The sequence below is a fragment of the Prionailurus bengalensis genome, chromosome B1 (assembly GCF_016509475.1).
Source record: "Prionailurus bengalensis isolate Pbe53 chromosome B1, Fcat_Pben_1.1_paternal_pri, whole genome shotgun sequence".
In the NCBI taxonomy this organism is placed as follows: domain Eukaryota; kingdom Metazoa; phylum Chordata; class Mammalia; order Carnivora; family Felidae; genus Prionailurus; species Prionailurus bengalensis.
The window spans coordinates 165,529,015-165,544,179 of record NC_057344.1 but is presented as its reverse complement, the minus strand read 5'-3'; the positions used below and the strand labels follow the sequence as shown (position 1 = coordinate 165,544,179).

The 15,165-nt window shown below is 35.6% G+C and overlaps 1 protein-coding gene across 2 annotated transcripts in view; it reads left to right on the top strand.

The window, feature by feature from the left end:
• Positions 1 to 15,165, top strand: part of SLAIN2 (SLAIN motif family member 2) — a 75,161-nt gene that overhangs the window by 20,423 nt on the left and 39,573 nt on the right. For both annotated transcript variants that reach the window (XM_043572715.1, XM_043572714.1), the window contains exon 2: positions 12,178 to 12,326. In XM_043572715.1, coding sequence (XP_043428650.1) covers positions 12,178 to 12,326 — 149 coding nt within the window. The remainder of the gene's footprint in view (positions 1 to 12,177; positions 12,327 to 15,165) is intronic.

Sequence of the window (15,165 nt, the reverse complement as noted above, 5' to 3'; positions counted from 1 at the left end):
TGTGGGTATTTTGAAAGGAACAAATGAGGTAGAATGGACATAAATTGAAATAGAAAGAATTTAGTTCTGCCCGTCCAACAACTGGAGTTACTGAGTAGTACAGTCAAGAATAACTATAGATTCTATGTATAATTTTTCAAGAAAAAGTGCATTCTTTTTATGCACTTATTATGGATTCTTTATAATTATTTCCTTTGTTTCATTCTGCAATATCGAATTCCTTTTTTACTCTGTGCCAGACAGGTTTCTTTGAGGTTGAAGGTAGAGCATAAGAGTTGATGGGAAATATTATTCCTGTCCTTGAGGTGCTTGGAGTCTCATATGAAAGACAGTTATATAATTATATATAAATTGTATAGACCCACAACTACAAATGTTAATAATGGAGGACTAGATTGGGTTTTCTTTCTAGGACAATGCCAGTTCTAAAAACACTGTCCCTCTTGCCTCTCAAAAGTATTTTATGCATTCTAACCATTTCGATATACAGTATATGTCAGGAATTCTCACATACCCACTCTCACCTTTCTTTTTATATAACTCCAAAGAAAAAGAAAAGAGAATGTCTGAGCTGGTCCTAATATTAACTTTAGTTCTATGAACAGAGTACAGTGTACCCTTCTCTCTTACCTCTACTCTGGCATGTAACATAAGAATATTGCCAAGTTTTCTGTAGCACTTCAGTTACCTGTAATTTTAGGCTAACCCAGTGTTGACGATAAACACATATATTTAAATACAAATATTTAAACATATATGTATCTAAATACATGTATTTTGATTCCTTCTATTCTTCGTATTTTCACAAAGTGGATAAAATATTTTAATTTCATAATTTAAGAAACTAAGTTTAGAACCTTTAAGAGCACTGCAAATAGAAAATTCTCTGATAGAACAGTTGTTTAGTCTTTATTGTATTAATAAACCTGTGTTTCCAGTTTTTTGTGGATTCTAACTTTATGCTCTCATACCTTTTCTCAGATATTTGTGCAGAAACTTTCTTAAGAAAAATATATTAATTTAGGGGCGCCTGGGTGGCGCAGTCGGTTAAGCGTCCGACTTCAGCCAGGTCACGATCTCGCGGTCCGTGAGTTTGAGCCCCGCGTCAGGCTCTGGGCTGATGGCTCAGAGCCTGGAGCCTGTTTCCAATTCTGTGTCTCCCTCTCTCTCTGCCCCTCCCCCGTTCATGCTCTGTCTCTCTCTGTCCCAAAAATAAATAAACGTTGAAAAAAAATTTTTTTTTAAATAAAAAATAAAAAAAATATATTAATTTAAAATTTTTTAACGTTTATTTATTTTGAGAGGGTGAGAGCGAGCATGAGTGGGAGCACAGAGAGAGGGGGGAGAGAGGATCTGAAGCAGGCTCTGTGATGACAGCAGACAGCCTGATGGAGGGCTCGAATTTGTAAACTGTGAGATCATGACCTGAGCTGAAATCAAGAGTTGGACGCTTAAATGATTGAGCCACCCAAGCACCCCTATTAATTTTTTAAAACCAAACCTTAATGGGCAAACTGCTAAAAGTCATTAGAGTATGCATTATTATCTGGGATTTGAAGGGTATGTCATTGGCTAAAAGTTACAACTTGTTAGCCGTAAGTTGTATGGCTTCTACAGATAAAATTCCTGTTTAAGGCATTTCACCAATAAAGTTAGCTATTAACAAGCAAGGTACTCCAAAAGAATACATGTTGGGGTGCCTGGGTGGCTCAGTCATTTAAGCATCTGACTCTTGGTTTCAGCTCAGGTCACGATCTCATGGTTGGTGAGTTTGAGCCCCCACATCAGGCTCTCTGCTGTCAGCACGGAGCCCACTTCAGATCCTCTCCCCCCCCCCCCCCCGTCCCTCTCTGGCATTCTCTCTCTTTCTTTCAAAATACATAAATAAAAGTTAAAAAAAAAATGTACATGTTTTTTACATATACATGTAACCTACGTATCTGTATGTAAATATGTATAAACCTATAACCATGTATGTTCTCTGTGGACTAAAAAATACTATGAGTAGTAATTGTTATCTATGTATGTGATGGTGGCTGAAAAATCTGTGTTTAGTCAGTATACATAAGGATTGTCTTGCTTTACAGCTATTGTCAAAATTTGCACAGTCTGGTAGTATAGTTTGAGACTCCCAGCCTTCCTGATGTCTTTTGTCAAAAACAAAACAGAAGAACCCCAAAAACCAAACAATTCAATTTTTGATTGCTGCACTCTAGGTTGGTCCCACCGTAACTATTGTTCCCAGCAGTATGTGGCTATGCCTCAAGAGTAGAAGATTGTCTTTTTTTCAACGTTTATTTATTTTTTTGGGACAGAGAGAGATAGAGCATGAACGGGGGAGGGGCAGAGAGAGAGGGAGACACAGAATCGGAAACAGGCTCCAGGCTCTGAGCCATCAGCCCAGAGGCCGACGCGGGGCTCGAACTCCCGGACCGCGAGATCGTGACCTGGCTGAAGTCGGACGCTTAACCGACTGCGCCACCCAGGCACCCCAAGATTGTCTTTTTAAAGAGGTAATTTCCAACCTCACTTTTGTAGAATTCCAGGGAATATCAAAATTCTTTTCATTTTCTTAAAAAAAACTCTTGCCATACTGGAATGAGAATCGAGGTTTGTGAAATGAAAATGGAAACGTAGAGTATCACTGTCTAAAACTTTAGAATTCACTACTTTAAAGCTTTTCTTCATTCTTTTCTGTTTGCTTGCTCTGCCTTGTGTTTTGGTAACCACGTTGTATTCTGCTGTCATACCTTCTGTTTATATATGTATCCTACCCTGCAGCTAATGTCACTTCAGTGCTTGTAAACTGGTGTAAGAATTTCTTAATGAATTTGCCTTGCTAATAATTACCATTATAATTAGTAATACTGATGACAGTCCTCTGAAAACCAGAAGAGTATTTTATATTTCTTCATATAAATGTAGTATATATGCCTGCAAGTCAGCTAATAGACTAAATATAATAGTTAATGGCATAATTAATCTAAAATTTCAAAAAGTCCCTTATTACATATATGAAATGAAGATTGAGTTGTGATTTTTCAGTTGTTGTGATTTTTTTTTATTATAATAGTGGGATCGATTACAACTTTATACTTTATGGTTGGTAGGGCTTAGGAAAAGAGAACAGGGAACAGCAGGAACCATTAGAATGACTACTATGTTGAAGTCTTTTTTTTTTTTTTTTTTTTTGTTAAGTAAATTCTACCCCCTAATGTGGGTTGAACTCAGGACCCTGAGATCAAGCGTTCCATGCTCTACTGACTGAGCCAGCCAGGGGCTTCCTTAGGCACTAAAGCATAATACTTAAGAAAGTAGGTTCTGGAGTAATCCTAGTTTTGTCACTTAATAACTATGTCACTTTGGACATTTATATCTCTGTCATTTATCTCATTGTGCCTTGGTGACCTTATCTGTATAATGGGGATTATGATAGCATCTATTCATGGCTTTGTTGTGAAGATTGAGTTAGTATATTTATTTTTATTTTTTTTAATTTTATTTTTTTTCATTTACATCCAAATTAGTCAGCATATAGTGCAACAATGACTTCAGGAGTAGATTCTTTAGTACCCCTTACCCATTTAGCCTGTCCCCCCTCCCACAACCCCTCCAGTAATCCTCAGTTTGCTCTCCATATTTATGAGTCTCTTCTGTTTTGTCCCCTCTCCCTGTTTTTATATGATTTTTGTTTCCCTTCCCTTATGTTCATCTGTTTTGTCTCTTAAAGTCCTCATGTGAGTGAAGTCATATGATTTTTGTCTTTCTCTGACTAATTTCACTTAGCATAATACTCTCCAGTTCCATCCACATAGCTGCAAATAGTAAGATTTCATTCTTTTTGATTGCTGAGTAATACTCCATTGTGTGTGTGTGTGTGTGTGTGTGTGTGTGTGTGTGTGTGTGTGTATACACACACACACACACACACACACACACACACACATCTTCTTTATCCATTCATCCATCGATGGACATTTGGGCTCTTTCCATACTTTGGCTATTGTTGATAGTGCGGCTATAAACATGGAGGTGCATGTGTACCTTTGAAACAGCACACCTGTATCCCGTGGATAAATGCCTAGTAGTGCAATTGCTGGGTCGTAGGGTAGTTCTATTTTTAATTTTTTGAGGGACCTCCATACTGTTTTCCAGAGTGGCTGCACCAGCTTACATTCCCAGAGTTAGTATATTTAAAATATTGAAATCATTCCTGGCATGTAATAAACATTTAATAAAATACAAATAATAATAATAATAGCACTTATTATTGCCTTACTGATTGAGAAAGCTTAGTAAATCTTTATAAAGCAATGTATCCTAAGAGTTTAGAATTACTAAATTATTTTTAGTTGTGGGTGAAACCAAAGATACTTCTATTAATGAAAGATTTACAAAATCATAAAATTATAAAAATAGAAACAAAATTACAATCTCAAAATAGTCACCTTGATCTTACTTTGGTATGTTTCCTTTATCTTTTTCTCATATACATTTTTAAATATTGTAATCATGGTTGTTTTATTCAGTCTTCATTCAGATGCAAATATTTGGCCATCTCTAAATGTCAGTCACTGTGCCAGGGATTGTGCATTGAAACTGTGAAGACAGAGGCTCTGTTTTTTTGTTTTTTGGGGTTTTTTTTGTTTTTGTTTTTTGTCTTGAATATGCCATAATAAATAGAGAAGTTTGATTTTGAGGTATTAAAATCTGATTATTTTTCTTGGCCTGTAGAAAGTTGACTAATTATTAAAGACATAGATTTCAATAATAATTTTAATATAATTTTATTTTTACCTTAAAATTAAATCTTTGTTGTTCTTAGCTTCACTACTTTGCTTTCAGCTAACTATAGTATGAAAAGTGATTACTGTGGTTACCATAAATTCAGCAAAGTAACTCCAGTTTCCCTTCCTATAATTTAATCAACTCCAGTTTCCCTTCCTATCATTTAATTATATGTCTATTATATATTCATTGGAAAGTCAGGAGAGACATATTCCAAACTGCAAATAATTTGAGGGGATAGAATTGGTAGGGGGAGGAGGGTTGTTATCACTCCTTACATTTATACATTCCTATATTACTGAAAGTTGTTACATCTTTTAAAAAATAATAAAGTTGCATTCTTAGTTCTTATCAGTCATATTATACAGGCATGTGTGGCATATGGGCCAAAATGTGAATTATTACTGTCAGTTTCATAATATTAATATTCTTATATTCCTACTAGTTCTCTCAGTATTTAACAATATACATAAATTATATTTAATGATTTTTAATTCTTCTGTAATGATCTAAGGGAAAAAGTAATATCTCGAGGGCCAATTTCTTTTTTTTAATGTTCTCGCTCTCTTTTTCTTTTTTAAGTTTATTTATTTTGAGAGAGAGTGCACAAGCTGGGTAGGGTCAGAGGGAGAGGGAGAGTGAGAATCCCAAGCAGGCTCTTTGCTGTCAGTGCAGAGCCTGATGCAGGGCTCGACCCCATGAACCATGAGATAATGGCCTGAGCCGAAATCAAGAGTCAGACACTTAACCAACTAAGCCACCCAGGTGCCCCAAGGGCCAATTAATTTATAAACTATAACTTACATAGTATAAGATTCACCTATTTAAAGTGTACTGTGGTTTTTAGTATTCATTGGTTTCTAATATATTTACAAAATGGTACAACCATTATCATAGTCTTGTTTCAGAATATTTTTAACATTCCCCAAAGAAACCATGTACCCATTAGCAGTCACTTCCCATTTCTCTTCTCCCTACCCCCTCTCCTATCCCTCGGCAGCCATTAATCTACTTTTTGTCTCCTAGTTTGGCCTATCCAGACATTCCATGTAGATGATCTCATATAGTACATGGTCTTTTGTGGCTAGCTACTACTTAGCGTAATGTTTTTGAGGTTCATCCAATGTTTTAGCATTTTTGTCACTAGTACATTTTTTTTAAATGTCTTTTTTCAACTTATAAATACCAACTGAAAAACTTCAAAAAGACAAAAATGAACGAAGTATAAAGCTAAATCTTTTGTAACTAGAGTGGATGTTAGAGGTGAAATTTCCTTTTTAACAAGGCATATTTAGGTGGCTGCAAAGATGCTTTGTTAAAACACCTTGCTTCACTATTTATTACTAGTTGTTTTTTGTTTTTGTTTTTTTAGTTTAGTTTACTTATTTTGAAAGAGAGACAGAGAGGGAGAGACAGAATCCCAACAGGCTCTGCACTGACAATGAGGAGCTCAAACTTATAAACCATGAGATCGTGACGTGAGCTAAAATCAAGCAGGTCACTTAACTGACTGAGCCATCCAGGCACACCTATAGTACTAGTCTTATGAGAGGTGGTTAGGAAAGTTTCCCTGATTAAGTGACATTTAAGCTGAGACACAGTCAAAAGTAGGAATGGTCTGACCAAGGTTGGGCAAGGGAGGATGAGATAAGCAAAAAGAATTGAGCTTGTTTCAGGCAGAGGGAACAACATGCATGTGTGACCTAGAAGCAAAAGTGTTGGGCTTTCCAGGAATAGAAATTAGTACCATATGGTTGCTATTAAAATTTGGGTGGTGGATGAAAGTGAGAAATGCAGCTTTTTAAAAAAGTACCGAAACAGATCACCGCTGATGCCTGAAAGGGCTGTGGGGGCCTTTTTTTTTTTTTTTTTTTTTTGGATAAGACTCTGTCAAAGGGCAAAAGGAAACTGGCACAGAATTTTTAGCACAGGTATGTTAATACACTCAAATTCATATTTTAGAGAACAACTAAGTGCCATTATATAGAAGGGATAAGAAGAAAGCAAGACCAGAGATTTTCAGGGCTTTTTTTTTTTTAAGGGTTTTTCTTTTTCAAAATTGTTTTGACATTCTTTGCTCTTTACATTTTCATATAACTTTAAGAATTAGCTTGTCAATATCTGTAAAAGAGGCCTGCTGAGATTTGTTTTTAGAGATTGTGTTGTGTAGATCAGTTTGGAAATACTGACGTCTTGACAATATTGAGTCTTCAGGTCTATGAACATAGTACATCTTTCATTTATTGAAGTTTTCTTTAATTTATCTCAGTGTTTTACTGTTTTTAGGGTACAACTCTTATACTTCATTTGTTATTTCATATTTGAAATAATATATAGATATACAAATGATTGTTTTGCCTGTCAATCCCGTATCCTACAACCTTACTAAATACATTTATTCTAGTTGGGTGTTTTTGGTTTTGGTAGATTCCTGCGAAGGCATTTCTATATACAGGATCATGTTGGCTGTGAATAAAGACTGTTTTGCTTCCTTCTTTCATATGATGTCTTTAATTACTTTTCCTTGCCTTGTGAAACTGGTGAGACACTCTAGTGTAGCATTGTATAGAAATGATGAGAGCTTGCATCCTTAACTTTATTCCCAGTCCTAGAAGAAGAATTCATTCTTTCACCATTAGATCTATTTTTCTGAAAGAATTTGTGTAGGATTTGGTATTATTTTTTCCTTGGTGATGATAACATTAATAGGTAAAGGCATTTGGGCATGGGTTGTTTTTCTTTACAGGAAGATTTCTAATTACTGATTCAATTTCTTTTTGTAAATCTCTTCACATTCTCTGTTTCTCTGTGAGTCCCATTTGGTAACTTGTATCTTTCTAGGAATTTGTATATCCTATCTAACCTGTTTGCATAAACTGTTCATAATATTCCCTTATAATCCTGTTTGTAGCAGTGTTCACTCTTTATTTCTAATTTTTGTAATTAGTGTTTTCTCACTTTTTTTTTTTTTGGTAAATCTAAAATACTGCATTTTGAGAGTCTTTTCAAAGAACCATATTTGGTTTCTTTTTTTTTTTTCCCTCTATTTTTCTATTTCACTGATTACTACTAATATTTATATTTTCCTCCCTTCTGACTGTCTTGAGTTTAATTTGCTCTTCTTATTTTTTATGATTAGATTGTTGATTCAAGACCTCTTTTCTTTCCTAATATGTGCTAAAAATTATAAATTTTCCTCTAAGTACTTCACTGTCTTCATCACATAATTAGTGGTATGTTTTATTTTTGTTTTTTTCAGTTAAAGATATTTTCTAATTTCCCTTGTGATCTATTATTTGACCTGTGGTTCTTTTTAAGTGTGTTGTTTAATTTCCAAATATTTGGAATTTACTACATTTCTTTCTGTTGATTTCTAATGTAATTCCATTGTGGTCCGAGAACAAACTTTGAAGAATTTCAGTTATTTTAAATTCAGAAAGACTTTTTCATGGTCAATTTGATCTGACCTGAAGAATGTCCCGTGTGTACTTAAAAAGAACATCTGTTCTTTTATTGATGGGTAGAGTGCCCCATAATTGTCAATTAAGTAAAATTGCTTGATAATGTTCAAGACTTCTAAATTCTTACTGATTTTTCCATGTAGCTCTTTTTTCAGCTCTTAAGAGGGTGCTATTGAAAACTCCAAATAAAATTTCTCAGTTGTCTCTTTTTCTTTTTATTCTACTACTGTTATTAGGTATCTTTTTATTTGATTGTTATATCTTCCTGATGTATTGATCTCTCTTTGTCTCCAGTAATATTTCTTAAGTTCCAGCTCTTTTATGGTTACTATTTTCATGGTATATCTTCCCGTCTTTTAGTTTCAACCTACTTGTGACTTTGAATCTAAGGTGTTTCTTCTACAGAAAAATATAGTTAGGTCTTGTTTTATTGTTTGTTTTTTCAAAATTTATTTATTTTGAGAGAGAGAGTGTTGGGGGGAGAGAGGGGGAGAGAGAGAAAGAGAGTGCAGAGCCTGATGCGGGGCTCGAACTCATGAGCCATGAAATTATGACCTGAGCCTATGTTGGATGCTTAACCAACTGAACCATCCAAGTGCCTGGGTCTTTTTTTTATTCAGTCTGACCATCTCTGCCTTTTGAATAGATTGCTTATAGTCTATTCAATTTAGTGTAATTATTGGTGTGGTTGGATTTATGTCTGCCATTTTGGTTTTTGTTTTCAGTTTGACTTCATTGTTTCTGTTCTTCATCCCACCTTTAACTGTTTTCTTGGTATGGTGAATGATTTCCAGTTGTATCCCTGATATTCTGTGTATTATATTGTGAAACTCCTAATCATATTTCTTCTTTTTTAGTAAGCACTTTTGTCTAGGTATAGTGCATGGGATAGACGTTCAGCTCTCTGCCAGGTCATGCTGACATCATGTCAGCAAGAGTGGGGCCCTGGCTCACACTATCTTCTTCCAGATGGATGGGGTGTAAAATCAACTCTATACTGGGCCCTACTGACATGTAGAGAACTGGTAAAGGGAGATGAGATGCTCACTCCACACTGCCTCCTGCCTTGTTGATGCTGGGGAGGAGTGGAGGCTCAGCTCCCCACTGGGCCTCTATGACTTAATTTTAGCAGAATTAGGGTAATGAAGTTATACATTTCAAGTTTTCTTGGCAGGTGAAAGCTTGACAAATCCCAACCCTTGTAAGTTGTATTAGCCACCTATGTACTGGCTGTGCCCATCAGAAATAAGTCCCTTGTGATTCAACATTATTATTAAGTTATTAAATATTAAAAACTTCAAAAGCACCAGTGAGAAAAATGTTTTTAGCTCATGAAATAGTTATTTTGAAGAAGTCTATGTGTTTGTAAGAAACAAACAAAGGAGATGACATGTATTCAAATATTTTTGTTTAGGATTTTCTTTAAAAATTCAGGGACTGAAACATCTTGGTCTTGCTAAAAGAGGATCCACTTACATGCCACAACCCAGTTCACATGTCCTCTGTCAGGTTTAGAAATACTTTGAAACCTCAACCAAAGGTTCCTTGACCAAAGAATAATTTTTTGCCAATGCCATTTGGGCCATAGGCCTCCATTTTTAGACTTGAGGGTAGTAATGGGGCACTGAAATAAGAAGATAGAGTGATAAGAGATAGTTGGCATACTCGGGTTATTGAATCAGTCTCCCTCTTTTCATCACTCTAGGAATGTACAGGTTACTACATTAACTTTTATCTGTTAATGGAAGGAAGGTGCATTCTCTGTTGCCAGTTAGGGAAGTAAATATAGGAATGGTGGGGGGAAAGTAAGTTTGTACATGTAGGATCAGCAAGACTTGGTGATAGATTATTGGTGAAGGTAGGAAATAAAACAGATGGAGGAACCCAAAATTTGAGTTTTTAGCTTTTGTAACTGAAGGAATTATGGTGCCATTGACAAAAACAGGAGAGCTACCATTCATAGGGTATAGGAGATATGATGGCTTAGTGTAACTGATTTTGAATTATTGTTTTATTTAGTTTATAGTACATTCTCTATTTTTAAAGATTCTAAAAGCACCTTATAATTTTTTAATAAAAACTTTATCAGGATATAATTTATATAATATAGAATTTACCCATATCTCTATAATATATATATGCAATAAAATGCATCATAAGATTCAAGAATTTAGTATATTTACAGTCATGACATTGTTACCACAGCCATCACCACCATGTAATTTTAGAACATTTGTTTCACTCTAAAAGAAATCTCTTCCCCATTCCTACCTCTTCTAGTCCTAGACAATGACTAATCTACTTTCTGGTGTGTCCTTTTCTAGACATTTTGTATAAATGGAATCATACAGTATGTGTGTTTTTTGTGTCTGGTTACTTTGAGCATATTTTTGAGGCTCATTCCTGATCCTTGAACTTTTTACAGTTAGTTTTACAGCTAACAGTAGAGGAACATACTAAGCACACGTGAGTCATGTGATTAAATTGTGTGAAACCAGTAGTGTAGGGAAAAGTTATATGTTGAAAGAGTAACGATCATAAAGTGATTTTGTTAGTGTTTATTCATCTATAGTTTCGTTTGCTATATATTTCTAACCTAAAATACCTATATATGATAGTTATCACAATTAAAATGGAATGCTGAGGTAGAGATTTATTATGAAACATTTGTAGTATTTAAGATGGAAAGAGAATGAACCCCATTGGTTTCGTTTTCTTTTTGAACTGTTATTAAGGTATTTCATAAATTGAGATTTTATTTCATTTTTATCCAAATGAACACGGATTGTTGACTAGAGAAATGATTATTTACCCTATTAGTTTTGATTATCTTGATCAGAGCTAACTAGTTGATGTGAGTGAATTAATTTATAGATAGGGGAGATGAGAAAAGGGATGGAAAATGTACTTTGGGTCACTAGAAAGTAGTTTGTCAATTCTGGTACTATAGAGATATATTTAAATGTTTATACCAGAACACATTTTATTTGATTGCCCTAACTTGATTAATATAAAATGTGAAAGTACTAACTCCTAGTCTTATGGAGACATTTAACTATGTAGATAAAGCATACTGTTGTTTACTTCATAAATTCCACTCAAAGTGTCTTAATTTGGAAACCATTCTGATTAGAATTTAAGTAACTTCACATTTTTCATATGGTATCACATTTGAAATAAATTAATATCAATTGACATAATCTGGACCAATCTGAGGAAAAAACTATGAAGTAGGAAATTCAAGGGTATCACTCTCCTGTCTTCTGCCCACATTGTCTTTTTGTATACCTTCCCCAGGAGCTTATAAAGTGTACTGTCCTATTCTTTTTCCTGAGACTGAAGTAAATTTCATAAATGCATTCATATTAAGTTATTCAGGATTTAAAGTATTGCTTTTTTCTGATGTGTCATGGTTTGAAAAGAAGGCTACAAGAGTGGGTACTGCTTAACTAAAGGGAATGGATTGCTAATGGGAGATTTTTGTGTGGTTTGTGGTAGGAAGTGAACTGGCAGGTGGGAAACAAGGTATTTATCTCATACTGTCTCCAAGACAGTACTTAATGATATGGTTATATTAGGGAGTTGATCAAGTACTACTGAAAACAGACCGAACTATTGTAAAGACAGATGTTTCCTCATAGTTTTTGTAATGAGACTAAAAGAAAAAGAAGACCTATTTTAGAGTTAGACAGTTGGCTTCATTTGGGTTTATTTAACATTTGAAATATGGGTTAATATTGATGGTTGTAGTGTCATTTTCTTTTTATACACAAAGTAAAATGTAGGTGATTTTAAAGACATTCCGTGATACCTACAACACCCCCCTCTTAATTTAAATCTGTCCAAAAGGATCCCTGTCTTATAACTTGTGCTTAATAATAATGAATGTTAACCTTTTATTTTTGTTTTTGTTTTTGTTTTCTTCTAGGCTGTATTCATCACCAAAGAAAAAACTTACACCAATGCAGAAATCAGTTAGTCCACTAGTTTGGTGCAGGCAAGTTTTGGATTACCCAAGTCCTGATGTCGAATGTGCTAAAAAGTCTCTTATCCACAAACTTGATCAAACTATGTCAGGTATGTCTATAATTTTACTTGCAAGTTCATCTCCTTGCTTTCTTTAATCAAAAAACAGATAGATGTTGAGTTGGTATGTTTTTAGGAAGGCAGTTTTTTGCTTGGTGGTTTCTTAATCTCGTGCATGCCATCACGGGTTTTTACCATATGCACATAACCTTGTTTACTTAATAGCTTGTTAAATTACATAATACCCTGTTAAATTTACTTAATAGCTTTTTGCCCCAATCTTCTCATTTTTATTTCACTTCATCCTAAAGAATAATATCCATGAAATAATGGGGTTTATATGATAGGGCTTTTTTTTTCTAATATAAGTTAAAACAAATAACTATTAAAAATATGTTTGGTATCATCTAAAGTTCTCTCACCACCCTTGGGAAATTCTGATGTGGTGGAAACATACAGGCTGGGAACCAAAGAGACCCCATTCTCATTCTAGCACTTAGTTACTCTGTGACTCTGTGCATTATTTAACTTCTGTGAGCTTTTTCCTTGTGTATATGTAACTTCTGTGTTACTTTTTCCTTGTGTATAGAGGATCCTTTTTGGAAAAGCAGTAGCCTTTATGCAATTAAAAAAAATTTTTTTTCTGAATAGTAAGTGTTTTTAGAATTGTATCCTGGAGCTTGATTTAAATTCTATTCATAAGAGTTTTTTTTTAATGTTTGTTTATTTTTTTTTTTTTTTTTAAATTTTTTTTTTCAACGTTTATTTATTTTTGGGACAGAGAGAGAGATAGAGCATGAACGGGGGAGGGGCAGAGAGAGACGGAGACACAGAATCAGAAACAGGCTCCAGGCTCTGAGCCATCAGCCCAGAGCCTGACGCGGGGCTCGAACTCACGGACCGTGAGATCGTGACCTGGCTGAAGTCGGACGCTTAACCGACTGCGCCACCCAGGCGCCCCTAATGTTTGTTTATTTTTGAGAGAGAGAGAGAGAGTGCAAGTAGGGGAGGGGTAGAGAGAGAGGGAGACACAGAATCTGAAGTAGGCTCCAGGCTCTGAGCTGTCAGCACTGAGCCCGACGTGGGGCTTGAACCCATGAACCACGAGATCATGACCTGAACCCAAGTTAGATAGTTAACTGACTGAGCCACTCAGGCGCCTCCAAATTATTAAAAGTATCTAGACAAGGTAGTAGACAATTCAAAATAACTGGAAAATTTCTAACTCATTCCAGTTAGGTGATATTATTTAGATGTTTATTAAAAATATCTTTAGGAACAACTTTCCATTACTGTATCTCACCTTAGAAATAAGGTAAGTATATTTTACAGTTAGGAGTTGTCATTATTCAGCAGTATATGTTCGTAACCTACTTTGTGCTAGGTGTTGTTCTCAACTCTGAGGATATTGCAATGAATAAAAAAGACGAAAAAGTCCCTTACTTCCCAGAGCTTATATTCTAACGGGGGTGGCAGACAGTCGATAAATAAACATATAAACGCATTGGCAAACTTTTTCTGTAAATAGCCAGATAGTAAACATCTTAGGCTTTGTGGGCCATGAGGTCTCTGTTGCAGTTACTCCCCTTTGCCCTTCTTAGACGCAAGCAGCCATAGATAATACGTAAATGAATGGGCATGGCTCTGTTCCAGGGAAGCTTTATTTACAAAAAGAAGTGGTGGGCTGGAATTGACTCACAGGCTGCAGTTCACCAAACCTTGGTTTAAAACATCCTAAAAAATAGGAACTATTAGCAATTGGCAATTAGTCAATTGGACTTGGGGAAAACCAAAATAACACCTCAAAAATAGCAATTTGAGTGAAGTAGCTTTTTGCTTTATTATAACAAGGTATTAAAGGTAGTGGGAGTGTGTAAGAGAAACTGTTACTCTTGAACCAAAACTAGGTGTAATCAGGTACTGGATTTGTTTGACAGTGTTTAGATTTTATAGCTATATGCACAGAGCAGTAGGTACAGCTATAAATGTAATATATAGTCAAAGGAAAAGGGGCACCTGGATGGCTCAGTCGGTTAAGCCTCTGATGCTTGATTCCCTCTCAGGTCATGATCTCATGGGTTCGTGAGTTCGAGCCCCACTTCTGGCTCTGTGCTGACAGTGTGGAGCCTGCTTGGGGTCCTCTCCCTCTCTTTCTGCCTCTCTCTGCCTCTCCTTCCCACCCCTCAGTGGATAGATAAACTTAAAAAAATAAAAAGAAAAAACAACTATTTGGCTATCCCAAATTTCAACCTTAGTCCTAAATCCCCCCTTTTCCAAGTTGGTGAGGAGATATTAGATGTATTTCTGTGATAAGGCAGAGCTTCCTGGGAATACAGCTATTGTATTCTAAGAGAATGGTTTCTGTTCAGTCCCGCTCAGCCTCCTTGCAGTGCTCTACTACTTGTCCCGAAGATGTTCTTCTCTTATTGTTTATGATAATGCATTGTATTTTTTAAAATGTTTTTTTTTTAATATTTATTATTTTTGAGAGACGGAGCGAGACACAGCACGAGTTGGGGGGGCCGGGCGCAGAGAGTGGGGGAGACACAGAATCCAAAGCAGGCTCCAGGCTTTGAGCTGTCAGCACAGAGCCCAACACAGGGCTTGAACTCAAGAGCCGCAAGATCATGACCTGAGCCGAAGTCAGATGCTTAACTGACTGAGCCACCCAGGCGCCCCATGATGGTGCATTGTATTTTTTACCCTGTCTCACCCTCCCTACTGTTTTCTTTGAAGCCGTCTTTGAAGGTTCTTCCTTCTTTGTCCATCTTTTTTTTTAATTGGAAACTTTACATAGCTTAAAATTTACCACTTTAACCATTTTTATAAATTGTTTTTTTAAGTGTATTTGAGAGAGAATGCGTGCTGCCCGGGTCGGGAAGGGGCAGAG